Source organism: Perognathus longimembris, chromosome 13, assembly GCF_023159225.1.
Source record: "Perognathus longimembris pacificus isolate PPM17 chromosome 13, ASM2315922v1, whole genome shotgun sequence".
Classification (NCBI taxonomy): domain Eukaryota; kingdom Metazoa; phylum Chordata; class Mammalia; order Rodentia; family Heteromyidae; genus Perognathus; species Perognathus longimembris.
The window spans coordinates 54518045-54535012 of record NC_063173.1 but is presented as its reverse complement, the minus strand read 5'-3'; the positions used below and the strand labels follow the sequence as shown (position 1 = coordinate 54535012).

At 47.6% G+C, this 16968-nt stretch overlaps 1 protein-coding gene across 4 annotated transcripts; it reads left to right on the top strand.

The window, feature by feature from the left end:
- The first annotated feature begins 19 nt into the window (after window positions 1–19).
- On the top strand, window positions 20–9488 carry LOC125362347 (lysosomal membrane ascorbate-dependent ferrireductase CYB561A3). 4 transcript variants are annotated; one of them, XM_048361166.1, is made up of 7 exons: window positions 298–419; window positions 2624–2720; window positions 3935–4132; window positions 5362–5570; window positions 6194–6348; window positions 7508–7664; window positions 8211–9485. In XM_048361166.1, exons 3-7 carry the CDS (start codon window positions 3949–3951, stop codon window positions 8232–8234), a joined length of 729 nt encoding a protein of 242 aa, XP_048217123.1. In that variant the 5' UTR covers window positions 298–419; window positions 2624–2720; window positions 3935–3948; the 3' UTR covers window positions 8235–9485. The 4 variants fall into 4 exon arrangements, with proteins under 4 accessions (XP_048217121.1, XP_048217123.1, XP_048217119.1 ...); XM_048361164.1 differs by having other exon boundaries at window positions 20–299; window positions 7508–9488; XM_048361162.1 differs by having other exon boundaries at window positions 7508–9488.
- Window positions 9489–16968: the final 7480 nt, after the last annotated feature.

Here is a 16968-nt window from a genome sequence, read left to right as displayed (position 1 = left end):
CGGCCCGTATCTTCTTGTATCCGCCCTGCTCGACCTAACCATTTCTGTTTCCTCAGGATGAGGGATGGTGAGGGACAGGGCACTCACGTCTTAGCGCTCCAGGGCCCTGGCCCTAGGGTTAGGGAGGGAACGCCCTCAGCAAAAGAACCAGGTAGGGGACCGACACCTAGGCGCACAACCAGCGGCCGCGTCCAGGCCTCTGGACTACATTTCCCAAGAGGCTGTGGGCGCCACCGGAAGTGCTGCCGGGCTATAAAAGCAGAGGCAGAGCTCGCTGTCCGTGTAGTTGGCCCCTGAAGGTAGTCTCACGCGTTTCTCCGCCGTGCTTGTTGGAGACCCAGGAGTAGCAGCTCCGGCGCCGGGCGGCGAGAAGCGGGTGTCGGAGACTTCAGCCTCATTGTGTCCCACTGTGGTTAGGGGTGAGAAAGAGCCTGGGCTGGGAGGTCAGGGAGCTTGGCTTCCAGTGCTCACATCACTACCTCGCTTTGCGCTGTTCCGATCTCCCGCTCAGCCTGAGTTTTCTCTGTTAGGAATCTGTTCCCTGTTGGTGGATGGAAGGCACAGACGGTTTGGGAAGGCGCAGCCTGTAGCCCCTCGCCGCTTGCTTGGTTTTGTTTTTTGTTTTTGTTTTAACCCACGGTTATTTGGGACCAAACGCCCAGCAGAAGGGTCAAGGGATGCGAGGCCGCAGGAGAGGTCTGGCATCACTCGGCTTCGGGGAGACCTCCTTTGTTTACTGGTTTGGGCTGGGAAGAGTGGGTCACTCGCTCCTGGGTCCGGCCATTAACTGAAGCTGACTTTGGAAAGGAGGAGTCCTGGGAACTGAGGGGGAGTGGACCTGAATACCTGTAACCAGCTCTGCCACTTGCGTTGTCCGGGTGACTCTCCTTTGGGCTCCAGGGTTAGAGTGGTTTTGATCCGTCAGGTGAGGGATTAGGACCTGAACCCCAAGTCTGATTCTTAGTATCCCTAAAACTACCCCCATCTATCCATGAAGCATAGCAACAAACTGATTTTCCATCCCTTTATCTGTCTGAACTTCTAAATTGTAAAAGGAACTGAGAGGATTTGGAATAGAGAGCTTTTTCAAAGACTGAGAGCCGAATGACTGATGCCCATTTCTTATCCCAGGGCCTGATGTTGGTTTAGCTCAGCTTAGGAGAATCATTTTTGTTGTTGTTGTTCTTGTTAAGGAATTGAGAAAAGTATTAAGATAAGCATGACCAACTCCACCCCACAGGCCCCATTTGACCCACCAGAATAATTTTTACATATTTTAATTACCGGGGGGAAAATAAAAAGGCTATGTAACGTGTAAAAATGTTGGCTTTCAGAGTTCATAAATAAAGTATTGTTGGAACACTTTCATGCTTATTTGTTACGATACCGTGCCTGGCTGCTCTTGCCTGACTACATCAGCAGTGTTGTTGACATTGTTGGGACAGATAAAATGGGGCTCTGCAGAGTGAGAGTAGGAGACAAGTCCTCACCCAACCTACTCTCTTAGAACCAAGGAGAGCATAATCGCAGCAATTGCATGGAAGTTTCACTGTGTTCTTCCTTTCCCCCAGATTTTGCTATTTTGGGAAGAGGAAGGGAGGGCATATCTGTACTGTGGACAACAAAGTAATGTGACTTCCTGCCCCGTCTCCAAAATCTCATCCTCTATTCTAAGCCTGCTGCATCTTAGTATTCCAAAACTTCTTAAGGATTTAGATACAGTCCCTTTTGGATGATACTTTTTCTTTCTACAAATGTCAGAGAAATTGTGAAAGTAGATAATGTGAGGTCAGTGGAGCCTCTTAATAGCCAAGAGCATCTTAATGTCGACTTAACACTTCACTGGAGGAGGAGGGTGTGTTAGCCAAACCCCTGGTGATTGTGACTTTCTGTGCCCTGGCAGGAGACAGCTCTGAGGCTGACAAATCTCTAAGCTCAGTAGCTGAGCCATGAAGCTGCTTACATGACTTTCTCCTGCCAGCCTTCCTCACAGAAGCTTGTTTTATTTTCCTTTAATACTTAGAACTTCCTTACTGCTAACTTAGATCACCTTGTAAGAACCCAGTGCCAATCTGTTAAGACATCTGGGCTGCATGGGGAGCGCTGGCATGGAACAGCATATAACTGGAGTTACTGAGAGGCCTGAGCAGGCTGAGAGCTTCAGGTTTTTCTTTTTGAGGCAAGAATCTTACTGTGTTAGTCTGGCTGACTTTGAATTCTTGAAACAAGTGAGCCTCTTTCTTTAGCCTTCCAAATAGCTGGCACTACATGTATATGTCACCATGCCCAAGTACCTTTTCGTTTTCCCTAGCTCTTAGGATAAAATCATGACAGCAGTAAAACAGAGGAGTTACTTCTTTCATGGTGTCCTTACATAACATTTTTTTTCTCTTGATATGACAACCTGTGATCAAGGAAAAAGTGCAGCTTACACGCCTCAAATCCAAACTGGCAAAAGGTTGGAAACTCCTCTGCACTTGATGAAGCTGATCCAGAGCCTTTGTCTCCCGATGTATATGATGAGGGATGGTGAGAATGACACCCCTCACAAGGTTGTCAACAGGGTGGTGTAGAAGGTTCCAGTGCTCGTACCTGATCTTCAAAACCTGTGTCTTTCTTTCAGATGAGAACAAGTCCTGCAGATGTTAAGTCTTCTTCCCAAGTACCCAGTTTTATGAGAATCAGAGCCCAGGCCACCTTCCTGTGATCTGAGTCTAAAGGTGAGGAATTAGTTGTTGTCCCTTGGGAGTTAACACCCATTTCTTTGGCTAACTGGTTCAAAGGAAGGGACCTCAGCATTTCAGGAAGTCCTATTGTTGTCTTCTTGCTGTGAGCCCTTGGAACAGGGTGATGGATGCCCTTGAGGTCTGGGCCCCTGCAGTCCCCTGTTGGCTGAAAGCAGGGTCAGTCCTGTGCCTCCCCCACCCACCTGCCCTGGCCACCTGCCCTGGGAATCTTAACCCACAACATGCACATAAGGAGGCAAGCTGCCTATTCCGGAGCTTCACCCCACCCTGCAGGCCTGGTGTGGGGGCGGAAGCCATCACCAGACTTGAAACCAGAATTGGTTTCTGGGTTTCTTCAAAGCTCAAAATAAACCTTTGACTCTCTAGATCTTGAGTTCTTGCTTCCTCTTTTCTCCTCTGGACTTTCCCTTCAGAGGAAAGAAGCAGAAGTCTCAGGCCTGGAGACCACTGAGTGGTCCACCCCCTTCAAGGAGGGGAGTGTGTGGCTTCCGAGTGAAGACACCATCTGGCCTCCCTAATGGGCTTCGGCCCACTGGCGTTCATCTGATGGGAGAGAAAAAACTTGTCTGTAGAGATGGTGGCCCATAGGACTTCTTCCCAGTGAGCCTGATAATGCAGGTTGAGCATCCCTAACCAACAATCTCATACTCCAAAATTTGAAACTTTTCAATTACCAGCACAATGCGCAAAACATACAGGATACAAATATTCCACACACCATGATTCTCTGGGACAGTTCTGCCTGTTTACTCCTTTCAGGTGGTGGTTCTGCCCTTCTCGTGTTAGAACCCAGGGACCTGGATGTGTATGTTGTAGCCTACATTTTTGCTCTTTTCGTTCCTGGATCAGGGTCAGGGGAATCCTTTACCATGTGGTTCTGTGCAGGGAGATGAACCCCAGCGCTCCAGGCCTGGGCCTGGTCTTCCGGTCTCAGCCCTGCCCTTGCTACTCCAGCACTGCCAGTTGCCGGGCTGGGGCCTTACTCATTTCACCACCCCCTCCCCCAACGTGCTACTGAGGCCTCATGGGAGTGGTGCCCAGGCTGCTGGCAGGAAACACAAAGAAAACCAGAAGCTTCCATCTGGGGGGCGGGGCAGGGGGTCGAGAAGGAGGTCAGTCCCATTTCCTTTAGCCATTGTGGCCTGCACCCCCAGCCAGTGGTGACCTCTGACCTCCGCCTCTTGTAGGAGTTCTGATCAGAATGGCTTTGGGATGCTTTTACCTGTCGTGCCTGGTGCTGGGCTCCCTGGGCTCCCTGTGCATCCTCTTCACCACCTACTGGATGCAGTACTGGCGTGGTGGCTTTGCCTGGGACGGCAGCTTGCACATGTTCAACTGGCACCCCGTGCTCATGGTTTCTGGCCTGGTGGTGCTCTACGGAGCTGGTGAGTGACGGATGTGCAGGGTGTGGCAGGGCCTGGGCCCGGGCAGGCAGCACTTGCCCTCGCCTTTCTCAGTGCTGAGTTTAGGGCTACTGGGGCTGGGAGGGTTGGGCTGGCCCTAAGCCTGTCTGTCACTGGGGATGAAGTGGGAGGAGTAGAGATCTCAGAAGGACAACTTCACAGATTCTCTGGGGGCCAGGTGAGCAGACTTAAGGGCCAGACAGTAAACGTTTCAGACTTCTAAGCCAGGCATTGGTGTTGCAGCTGCTCAGCTCTGCCATTGTACTGAGAGCAGCCACAGAAAATACATCAGAACGTGCCAGTATTTACTCCAATAAAACCTTGTTTATGGAAATAGGTGTCGGGCTGGATTTGACTTGGGAGTTATAGGGAAGAAGAGCCTGTCATGACATAGTCAATTCCCCGAACGAGAGAGGCTTGCTTGTTCTTCTAGGATCCGTCTTTGCCTCAGGCATTGAACTCTGTGCCCTGTGAAAGGGCAGCGAGACTCATTTTCTCCTCCCGTAAAACGGGAATAATAACACATGTATAATAATAATAATGTAATAACCACATGTACCCTCTATATGTGTGTGTGGGTGTGGTGCTGAGGTATGCTCAGAAAGTACTATCCCACTGAGTTGTATCTCTAGCCTTTGTGCCCTGTTTTTTTGTTGGTTGTTTTTTGGTCAGTTGTGGGGCTTGAACTCAGGGTCTGGGGACCGTTCCTGAGCCTTTTTGCTCAAGACTAGCTAGCACTCTACCACTTTGAGCCACAGCTCCCCTTCTGGTTTAGGGATGATTAATTGGAGATTAGAGTCTCCTAGATTCCCCTGCCCAGGCTGACTTTAAACCATGATCTTCAGATCTCAGCCTCCTGAGGAGTGAGGACTGTAGGCATGAGCCACCAGCACGTGGCTGTGCCTGAGTTCTTGACCACTAACCTTGGCTGTGAGAGCTCCGTTTGCTGGAACAGTGGGTGAGACAATGCTTCCTGGCTGCACACAGCTGCATTTGTGATTGCAGCAACAATCGGACAGGCTCTGGACATGGCTCCTCCCTCTAGAGCTGGCCCTTCTCTCCTGCCTGCACACCCACCAATAGTAGGGTGGAAGATGCCGAGAAGTTGGCTCCCGTGTCTTAGCACTTCCTTCTCCTCTCATTGGGATGCTGTGTGGGAGGGAGGGTGGAGGGGATGTGGTTGAGCCTCAAGACCACCCTCCCTCCTACAGCATCGCTGGTGTACCGCCTGCCCGCGTCCTGGGTGGGGCCCAAGCTGCCCTGGAAGCTCCTGCATGCAGCCCTTCACCTGACGGCCTTCGTCCTCACTGTGCTGGGGCTCATTGCCGTCTTCCGGTTTCACAGCCACTCAAAAATAGCCCACCTCTACTCCCTGCACAGCTGGCTGGGCATCGCCACTGTTGTCCTCTTTGCTTGCCAGGTGGGTGCCCTCTGTCTTATGGATTCCCACGGCCAGGTCTAGCATTCCAGGCTGCAGGCAGGAATACACTGCTTCAGCTCCAAATAGCCATTGCCTGTGATGGCCCATTTATTGCAGGCCCATTGCCTGCCCAGGGCCTTGCACGCATGTCCTGTAGATACAGCCACTTAAATAGCCATGGGAGCTTGGAGCATCACACTCGTCCCATCACACTGCCCAGCTGTCTCCCAGAGCTCTAGAAGACTTTTTCAAAGCCTGTGCCATGCTGTTCTGACTCGCCACCTTGTTTCCACTCTCCCCATTATCCTCTCTCTTTGAACTAGGAGAATTCTAGAAATGGTCTCTACGTTCTCACATCAGTCCTGTGCTAGAGAGATTCTGAACGAGGGCTGGCAGGAAGCAGAGACAAGTGGATGATGGCTGGGTTGCTGGGAGACGGAATTATAGCCAAGACCTTCAGTACTGTTCTCATTTCTTGTGTACTAGCAACGGGCAGACTGCAGCGAGGGCCAGCTGCATTGGGAAACCTCTGGTGGGACAGAAGGGCCAGCGGGGGGCAGGAGGCGCTGGTGACCCGGCCCACCTTCGGTCACCGCCAGGGGCCTCTTCCCTTGTGTCCACAGTGGTTCCTGGGCTTTGCGGTCTTCCTCCTGCCCTGGGCGCCCCTGTGGCTGCGCAGCTTCCTGAAACCCATCCATGTCTTCTTCGGCGCCTCCATCCTCTCTCTGTCCATTGGGTCTGTCATCTCCGGCATTAACGAGAAGCTTTTCTTCAGTTTGTGAGTACAGTGGGGTCTTGGGTTCTGAGGCAGTCAGAGGTGCCGTAGTAGGGTCTTCAGAAGGCGCCATCTCTAACCCCAGGCCGCAGCCAGGAGAGGCAGCCTCTGGACTTAGATCATTCTTTTTTTTTTTTTTTTTTTTAATGTTCTTTAGTGTATTTTTATTTGCCAAGGAAAGCTGCTCACAGATTAGTGGTTTTCCTCAAGGACCCAGACCTCTGGAACTTCCCTTTTACCTAGACATAAAAATGAGCAACTGCTCTAGATTTAAATTAACTTATGATAAGAAACCAGGCAGATGTTATAAACTTTTCCAGAGAGAAAGCACAGGCATATAGAGCATGCCTATAATCTCAACACTCAGGAGATGGATGCAGAATGATCACAAGCTCAAGGCCAGGTTGTGTTACATAGTGAGACCCTGTCCCAAAACAAACGAACAAAAGACAAATAGGGAGGAGAAAGAGAAAAAGGAAATGAAAAGCCTTGATGACTCTACATTTCAAAAGAACATGCTGTTCAGGGCAGGCAGCAGCAGAGAGCACAAATGTGGGTAGAATGTTAGATCATTCATGGTCTGGAAGGAGACAGCATAGGTTGATTGGTAAACTGGGCAGCAAATATCTATCAAACACGAGGTTGATTGAGCGCATCCTGTATGTCCAACCGTGTGAGCATCTTACAGCTAATCCAGTGTTAAACCAATATTAATACAGTGTTTTGCCACCCGACAACATTAATGCTGATGCCATTGCCACTTACAAAGGAACCAGCAGAGGAACAGAGAGGTTGAGTAACTCGCCTAAGACACATCTGGAGGTCAAGCTGGGCATTCTGACTACGAGCCTGCTTGCCCAACCACTGCCAGTTGCTGCCGCAGAGTGGAGGGAAAAGGAAAAGATTTCTTTTTTAAGATAGTAAGAAGTGATTAGCAGAGCAAAAGTACACTTTGAAAGGGCAAGGTGGGCACCTAGATGAGGACTGACTGCGGGGAAGCTCCTGGAATTTGGGGTTCTATCTAATGAAAGGGGGCAAGGAGTGTGTGTGTGTGGGGGTATGAAGCTGTCCTCTCCCTCTCTTAGTGAGACTGAGTCTCCCACTGGGCAGAAATGGGTGGAAAGCTTCTCAGGGGCCCCTACTGTTGTTCTGTCGTGTTCAGGAAGAACGTCACTCGGCCATATTCCAGCCTGCCCAGTGAGGCTGTCTTCGCTAACAGCACCGGGCTGCTGGTCGTGGCCTTTGGGCTGCTGGTTCTCTATATTCTTCTGGCTTCATCGTGGAAACGTCCAGAGCCGGGGATCCTGACTGACAGACAGGTATGGCTGCCTGTCCCCCATTCCAGCGTAGCGCAGGCCAGATCTAGAGGAGGACCACCCAGGAAAGACGTGAGCCTTGCCAAGAAGACTGACCATGTAGTCTGATGGGAAGGCAAGCATTGAAGGTGAAATTAGGGGAAGCCTGTGGAGACACTGGTATGAGTGACTCATCCCAGGGAGCGGAGTAAATGGGGCTCCCTGAACTCTCCTTCCCAAATTCCTGTGCTTTCACGAGATAACACGAAGCCTTCCCTTCTCCAAGAAAGGACCTGAGCGGAGCAGAGTAAGGGGTGTGGTGCCTCTGCACTGCTGGCTTTGTTGCGGGACAGTGCTTGGTGACTAGTCCTCAAGAACAGGTCTTGCCTGTTCTCAGCCCCTTAGACATGGAGTGTGTGCCAGGCTCTGGGACTTTGGGGCTTCCTTGAAAAATCTGGCTGGTGGCTTGGCAGAGGATCACCTGCAGATGGGGGTCTGTCTGGTGTGACTCGTGCAGGTCGGGCATTTTGACATTCCATCGTTAACCTCGGTGTGTCTGCCTTCTTTCAGCCTCTGTTGCATGATGGGGAGTGACGCAGGAAGGGGCTGCGGGATGCCAGCGGTGCGGTCTGTCCTCCCTCAGAAATGGCTGCGCCTGGCGCTCCCGGCCTCAACTTCTCCTTACCTCGGTGGCAGCCTGCCCTCTCCAGCCACTTCCTGCCGCCTGCAGTTCCTGGTAGCTTTGGCTTCTCCACATTAACTTTTCAGATCCTGCATTTGGTCAGGATCTTCCTTGCCCCTGTCACTCATGCAGGGTCTGCTTGGTCTGCAGGGGGTGGGCTAATCTCCCCCTAAGAGCCTTAGGGAAGATGGGGGAGAAAAGTTCCGACAGCTCAGAAAAACTCCCTCGAGTGCAGTCCAGGGTGCGACACAAGGCGAGAGGAGGTAGCCGTCCCCTTGGAGGCGTGCAGTGCCCTTCCGCTGCTCTGTCCCCCCGGCCTGCCTTGCCTAGGTGTGCAGGTGGGCAGAGGCCTCAGGAGGTAACTGACAGAAGGGGAAGGGCACTGTTGGCAGAGGAGCAGAGAAGCTGGGGGCCAAGTGTTGTGAGATGCTTGTGTGACTGTGTGGCTCCCCCTTTTCTAGCTGCTGCTTCAGCTGCGGCCTGGATCCCGCCCTCTCCCTGTGACTTACATGCCTGTCGCTGTCAGGCAGCCCTGGTAACCTGCCCTCCAAGCCCCAAGAGTGATGAGTCGCAGCATTTTCCGTGGCCGCCTTTTCTTTCTTCTTGCTGTGTGTCGGCTTTTCTGCCAAGCCTGGCCAGGTCCAACCTATCTTCCCTCCCCAGCCTACGATGAAAGCCAAGGTCATTGTTGCAAAGCATCATTCCCAGCAGAGTCCTGGGAGCTGCTTCCGCCTTCAGAGACCTGTCTTGCTGAGAAGCAGGCTGCTTTGCCTGCACTGTGTATGCGGCTGCTTGGCTGGCCGAACCGTGCTTCCCGGGCTGTTGCAGAGCACCAGCTTTGCTCTTCTCTCAGGGAGGAACTTGGTGGGAAGAAAGAAGCCTCAATTCTCTCCTAAGTGCTGCCTTCTCCAAATAAGCCCTGCCAGGCTCCCAATCGAGGCTCCTGTGCTTAGCAGACAGCTGAGACAGGCTTACCCTGGTAGGTAGTGACCCAGCTGACTGGCACCAGCTCCAGCTGCAGGAGCTTGGCAAGAGGGCTGGGCTGGACTTTGATTGGACTTCCTGGTTCGCTCGGTTGAATGACTCCCAGGGCTTTGACCAGTGCCCCTGGTCTGTCAGGGATGGCTATACCTTTAAGACCTGGGACTGCTGGCTGTTTAGCTACTCCTACCTTCTCCCTGGGTCTGGAACCTCCCCCGGAAGAGGGAGCCAAACCAGCCCCCACCTCGTCTGCGAGCACATGTCTCTTAATGGTGCCGGCCTGAGCCCAGAGGACCAGTCCTGGGGGGACTGTAATCTCCCCCTCTGCGGGAAGTTCCATGACATCACCATCATGGACATGCTCACCAGCCTATCGTTAGCACCTGGTCAGTCCCTCCCCCTCCCTCGTCATTACTGTTATATAAGCCCCTCCCCTGAATAAAACTTTCGGAAGTCGGTAGTCCATCAGACGGCTCCCTAAAATCTTCGTGTCCAGTGTCTGCTCTTAAACGTAAGGGAGGCTTGGGACAGGGGGTTTCGACTGCCCTACTCCATCTCAGCTTAGTCTCAACTGGGATACGCTCTGCCCTCCCGCCGGCGGGAGTAGCGCGCAGAGCCGAGTGTCCCCCACATTTTATGTAGTCCGACACTGGTCAACATGTGAATAGGCATTTCACTTGATTTTCATTAAACACGTTTTTAAGACTCAAGAGTTGGCTTGATTTGTTTGGTTTGTTATGACAGACAGCATAGATTAGATGGCCTCAACCACAAACCTTTATTTCTCATTGCTCTGGAATCCGGAAGCCCAGGATCCAGGTATGAGCAGTGTGTCTGGGGAGGGTGGCTTCCTCAGATTGTCTCCTGTTGCCTCGCATGGTGTGGAGTGCCAGGGCTACTGGTTTCATGTGTCAGCACTCCCCCCTCTTGTCCTAGCCATCTCCCAAAGGCCACACTTCCTAATACCATCAAGGTTGTGGTTTGAGATTTCAGCACAAATTTTTATTTTTTTTTAATTTTATTGACAAGGTGATGTGCAAAGGGGGTACAGTTATATAATAAGGTAGTGAGTACATTTCTTGTCTTGTTAAACCCTCCCTCATTTTTCCTTCCCTTCCCTAGTTCAGATAAGCATTGTACCAGTATACCAAAATCATATACAGTAACCACATGGGTTATGCAAAAGTACATTAGTACATTAAACATAACAAAATCCTCCTGTTTCCATCTCTTGGAGTTCATTTTGCTTAGCCTCATTTTATATAATCATATGTACATAGCTGTTGCGATCCTCTGATAGGTCTATCCTAGCCCTTTTTTTTTTTTCTGGCCAGTCCTGGGGCTTGGTCTCAGGGTCTGAGCACTGTCCCTGGCTTCTTCTTGCTCAAGGCTAGCATTCTGCCACTTGAGCCACAGCGCCACTTCTGGCCATTTTCTGTATATGTGGTGCTGGGGAATTGAACCCAGGGCTTCATGTATACAAGGTGAGCACTCTTGCCACTAGGCCATATCCCCAGCCCATATCCTAGACCTTTTTATGTTTATTTAGTAATTGTTTGGTTTTAGAGACATAATGTAAAGTTGCTGACCAAAACATGGAAATACCATTTGAAGAGAAGTTTGTTATTTTACAGACATGATCTCTACTGTCTTCCCTCCCCCCACCCCCAGCCAACAACCACATATCAGGGAGACCATGCGCCTTTGTTCTCTGTGTTCTAGGCTTGTCTCGCTCAACATTATTTGTTCAAGATCTGACCCTGTGAATGCCATTATTTTATCATTTCTTTTTTTTTTTTGCTATTCATTTCATGTTTATTAGGATCTTTGTCAGTTTATCAATTTGAAAACAATAAATTCATAATCAACACTTAAAAGACAAATTTTCCTAAAGTCTTTGATTTCCATTCTGCTACCTACAATTAGGCTTACCCTTTGTCTACAATAGCCATATTTCATTTCACAAGATCTGAACTATATATACAAGTACGTATTATCAACAAAATATTTTCTGTTTGTTTGTTTTTTGCCAGTCCTGGGGCTTGAACTCAGGGCCTGAGCACTGTCCCTGGCTTCTTTTGCTCAAGGCTAGCACTCTACCACTTGAGCCACAGCACCACTCCCGGCTTTTTCTATATATGTGGTGCTGAGGATTCGAACCCAGGGCTTCATGTATACGAGGCGAGCACTTTACCACTAGGCCAAATTCCCAGCCACTCAACAAAATATTTTCAAGTTGCTTTCAAATGATACCAACAAAGAGTAGATCAAGTTTTCAAGTGTACAGAAAACCATACTACAACAATTGACCAATATAAATATGTGTTAATACTCGTTTATTACATTCTATTTAGATAGCAACACTAATAAAATTCTTAATGCATATGCCCCCACCACCTGTACTTTATTCTCTATGCTAGATTCTGACCCTTATGTAATGTAAGAATATCTTAATTCAGCAACCAACTTGTACAACCACGGTTTCTATCAAATGGTGATGCTCCAAAATCCCAATTCTCATGAATTTTAACATACTGAAAGTACATTATTTACCTAGGATGGGAGGATGTGCCTTACTTGATTATAAAAAAAAAAAAGATAGCCACATCAGTTTAATTCCATATATATGATACTACCTATGCAATTTATTAAAATTGTAATAAACATAATAATCAAACTAGTGCTCCAAACTTATGCTGTTCATATGGAAGACACTACAAGAGAAGACACAATTGAGACTGCCTTGCAATAACAAGTACAAATTCCTTCTATAGAGATGTAGAAATAAAAGGACAAATCTACTTGTCTAAAAGACAATTGACTGTACACATTTTATTTACAGTTTTGTACACTGTCTTAGTAAGAATGGGACCGCTTCTCTACTTGAGCCATTTTTATTTATTTTTTATTTTTTTGGCCAGTCCTGGGCCTTGAACTCAGGGCCTGAGCAATGTCCCTGGCTTCTTTTTTTTTTGCTCAAGGCTAGCACTCTGCCACTTGAGCCACAGCGCCACTTCTGGCCGTTTTCTGTATATGTGGTGCTGGGGAATCGAACCCAGGGCCTCATGTATACAAGGCAAGCACTCTTGCCACTAGGCCATATCCCCAGCTTGAGCCATTTTTTTTTTTTTTTTTTTGGCCAGTCCTGGGCCTTGGACTCAGGGCCTGAGCACTGTCCCTGGCTTCCTTTTTGCTCAAGGCTAGCACTCTGCCACTTGAGCCACAGCGCCGCTTCTGGCCGTTTTCTGTATATGTGGTGCTGGGGAATCGAACCTAGGGCCTCGTGTATCCGAGGCAGGCACTCTTGCCACTAGGCTATATCCCCAGCCCCTAGCTTGAGCCATTTTTAACCAAAGCAAAATAACCTAAGTAATACAAAGTGTTATAATACAGCATAAAGGTACAAAAACAGACATACTAATTCTAGTTAGGAATGTAATTATGATGTTACATTTTTTAGAATCCACAATTATGTTTAGGAAATCACATAAACATGGATCACTGATTTGAATAAAATGCATAAACGAAGCAAAGCTTTGTAGTTACAAAAAACAAAAAAGTTACCAAAGAATGCACAAAATTAATGTTTATTCCACCTTTGTGCCATATTCCTGGATCCTTCACCAATGTTACATGAGAAAAAACAAATGAAAAACTGAAATCAGAATCACTAATGTTATCAAGTAGGGAAACAAAATCTAGCAGCCATCAGCAAGAGTACAGCAAAGATACTGCTGTAAAAAGAAACAAAGACCCAAACCAGGCAAAGATCCAACAAAAAAAGAGAACTACAGACCAATATCACTAATGAACACAGATGCAAAGCTCCTCAATAAAATATTAGCTAATAGGATCCAGAAACTGATCAAGAATATCATACATCATGACCAAGTAGGCTTCATCCCTCAGTCACAAGGATGGTTCAACATCCGTAAATCAATCAACGTAATTCACCACATAAACAGAACTAAAATCAAGAATCACATTGTTATCTCAGTCGATGCCCAAAAAGCCTTTGACAAAATACAACATCCATACCTATTAAAAGCTTTGGAGAGAACAGGAATAGATGGAACATTCCTCAAAACAATAAAAGCCATATACAACAGACCAACTGCTAATATCATATTAAATGGAGAGAAACTTAAATCATTCCCCCTAAACTCAGGAACAAGACAAGGATGTCCACTCTCCCCACTTCTGTTCAACATAGTGCTGGAATCCCTAGCCATAGCAATAAGGCAAGAGGAGGACATCAAAGGGATCCACATCGGCAAGGAAGAAATCAAGTTATCCCTATTCGCAGACGACATGATCTTATATCTGATGGACCCAAAAAACTCAGTACCCAAACTCCTACACCTAATAAACCAATTTGGCAAAGTAGCAGGATACAAAATCAACCCACAAAAGTCAGCAGCTTTTCTGTACACCAGCAATAGACAAACAGAAAAGGAAATTATGGAAACAATTCCATTTACAGTAGCCAAAAAAAGAATAAAGTACCTAGGGATCAACTTAACCAAGGACGTGACAGACCTATTCAATGAAAACTACAAAAATCTAATAAGGGAAATCAAAGAAGACACAAGGAGATGGAAAGACCTCCCATGCTCATGGGTAGGCAGAATCAATATAGTGAAAATGGCCATATTGCCCAAATTGTTATACAAATTCAATGCAATACCTATCAAAATCCCAGCCACATTCTTCACTGAAATAGAGAAACCAATCCATAAATTCATATGGAACAGCAAAAAACCTAGAATAGCCAAAGCAATTCTAGGCAAAAAAAGCAGTGCAGGAGGTATCACAATACCTGACTTCAAGCTCTACTACAAGGCCATCATAACAAAAACAGCATGGTATTGGTATAAAAACAGATCGTAAGACCAATGGATTAGAACTGAAGACCCAGAAATAAAACCGCACTCTTACAGCCAACTGATATTTGACAAAGGAGCTAAAGACATACAATGGAATAAACATAGCCTCTTCAACTACTGGTGCTGGGAGAACTGGGCAGCGATATGCAGAAAACTCAAAGTAGACCCAAGCCTATCACCATGCACCAAGATCAACTCAAAATGGATCAAGGACCTCAACATCAGACCTGAATCCTTGAAACTACTGAAGGACAGAGTAGGAAAGACACTAGAACTTATAGGCACAGGAAGGAACTTCCTGAATAGAGTCCCAGGGGCACAACAAATAGGGGAAAGACTCGACAAATGGGACTACTACAAATTAAAAAGTTTCTGCACAGCTAAGGACATAGCCACCAAAATAGAAAGACAGCCAACGATATGGGAAAAGATATTTACCAGCACAGCAACAGACAAAGGCCTGATATCGGTCATCTACAGAGAACTCAAAAAACTAAGCCCCTCCAAGCCCAAAAAACCTATTAGGAAATGGGCAAAAGAGCTAAAGAGAGACTTCACAAGAGAAGATATAAAAATGGCAAAGAAACATATGAGGAAATGCTCAACATCCCTGCTAGTAAAGGAAATGCAAATAAAAACAACCCTGAGATACCACCTCACCCCAGTTAGAATGGCCTATACTCTGAACTCAGGAAACAAATGCTGGAGGGGCTGTGGGGAAAGAGGAACCCTTCTCCATTGTTGGTGGGAGTGCAAATTAGTACAACCACTTTGGAGAACAAGGCTAGCACTCTGCCACTTGAGCCACAGCGCCGCTTCTGGCCGTTTTCTGTATATGTGGTGCTGGGGAATCGAACCTAGGGCCTCGTGTATCCGAGGCAGGCACTCTTGCCACTAGGCTATATCCCCAGCCCCGTATTTTATCATTTCTAATCGCTATGTAGTACCTTTGTGTACAGGTACATTTTTTTTTTGATCCATTCATCTGTGGAGGGGCATCTGGGTTGTTTCCATATTTTGGCTATTGTGAATTGTGCAGCAATAAACATGGATGTAAAGGTGTCTTTGTGGTATCCTGGATCCTTTGTTCAGGATAGATACCTAGGAGTGGTATGGCTAGGTCATAGGGTATGTCTATGCTGAGTTTTTTCAGGAGCCTCCATACTGTTCTCCAGAGTGGTTGTACTAGTTTACACTCCCACCAACAATGGAGAAGGGTTCCTCTTTCCTTGCATCCCCTCCAGCATTTGTTGTTGCCAGAGTTCAGAGTATAGGCCATTCTAACTGGAGTGAGGTGGTATATCAGGGTTGTTTTTATTTGCACTTCCTTTACTGCCAGGGATGTTGAACATTTCCTCATATGTTTCTTTGCCATTTTTACTTCTTCTCCTGTGAAGTCTCTCTCTAGCTCCTTTGCCCATTTAATAATTGGTTTACTGGGTTTGGAGGGGGTTAGTTTCTTGAGTTCTCTGTAGATAGATATTAGTCCTTTGTCTGTTGCTTTGCTGGTGAAGATCTTTTCTCATATGGTTGGCTGTCTTTCTAGTTTAGTGGCTATATCTTTAGCTGTGCAGAAACTTTTTATTTTGTAGTATTCCCATTTGTCGAGTCTCTCCCCTATCTGTTGTACCCCTGGGACTCTGTTCAGGAAGTTCCTGCCTATGCCTGTAAATTCTAGTGTTTCTCCTACTCTGTCCTTCAGTAATTTCAGGGTTTCAGGCCTGATATTGAGGTCTTTAATCCATTTTGAGTTGATCTTGGTGCATGATGATAGGCTAGGTTCCACTTTGAGTTTTTTACATGTCAACACAAAATTTTAGTAGGGCACAAAGCAGATCAAAAGCCTGGGCTGAAATAATAGGTAAATGAGCAATGAGCACCGGGGCCACTTGTAAAAGCCTCCTCAATCTGGGGAGGGCAAAGAAGAGGGCACTGTAAGGACACACAGTTGTCTTCATGGAACTGCATGCGATTCATGTATGTGGGGGTGTCCTTAATAGTTAATGACTTTGGGGGCACTTGCTCACCTCATGAGGAAAAGAAAACATGTTTTATAATCTAGACAAGACTCAGAAAGGTCACCTGGCCAGGTAGGGGCAGAGTTTGGATCTCTGGCCACTCTGAAGCCAGTCTGCTTCCCAGCTTTGGATACATGTCCCTGTGCACAGTGACAACCATGTTTGTCATCAGGGACCTGTGGTGAAACTGATAGACAAGAAACTGGGCAGATCTTGATACTGGTGACTCAACGCTTATAATCCCAGCTGCTCATGAGGCTAAGATCTGAAGATAACTTCAAACTAAGCCAGACCAAGCAGGAAAAGTCTGAGATTCTTATTCCCAATTAACCAGAAAAAAACCAGGAGCTGAGATGTGGCTCAAGTGGTAGAGCACTAGCTTTGAGTGAAAAAGCAAAAAGAGAGCATTCAGGTTCTTTCTGAGTTCAAGCCTCAGTCCAGGCACCAAAAACAAAACAAAACAAAAACTAACAAGAAATCCTAGGCAGAGAAGTGCACAGAGCCCACAGTCAAATGTGGGCAAAAAAGGTGGTGAGGATCCCTTCCAAGTACGACCAGCTATGATCTATGTGGCAGTGGACACCAGAAGGGCACTCTGACCACTGTCCTCGCCTTTGTCAGCTTATCTGAACCCTGCCCTAGCTATGGGAGATGGTTATCTAGCTGACCAACAGATCTCAGATGGCAGCTGGTTTAAAGCAACACCGGATTCCAAGTGGTGGATGTGAGCCATGGCTAGCCAGTGTCTTGAACTACCTCTG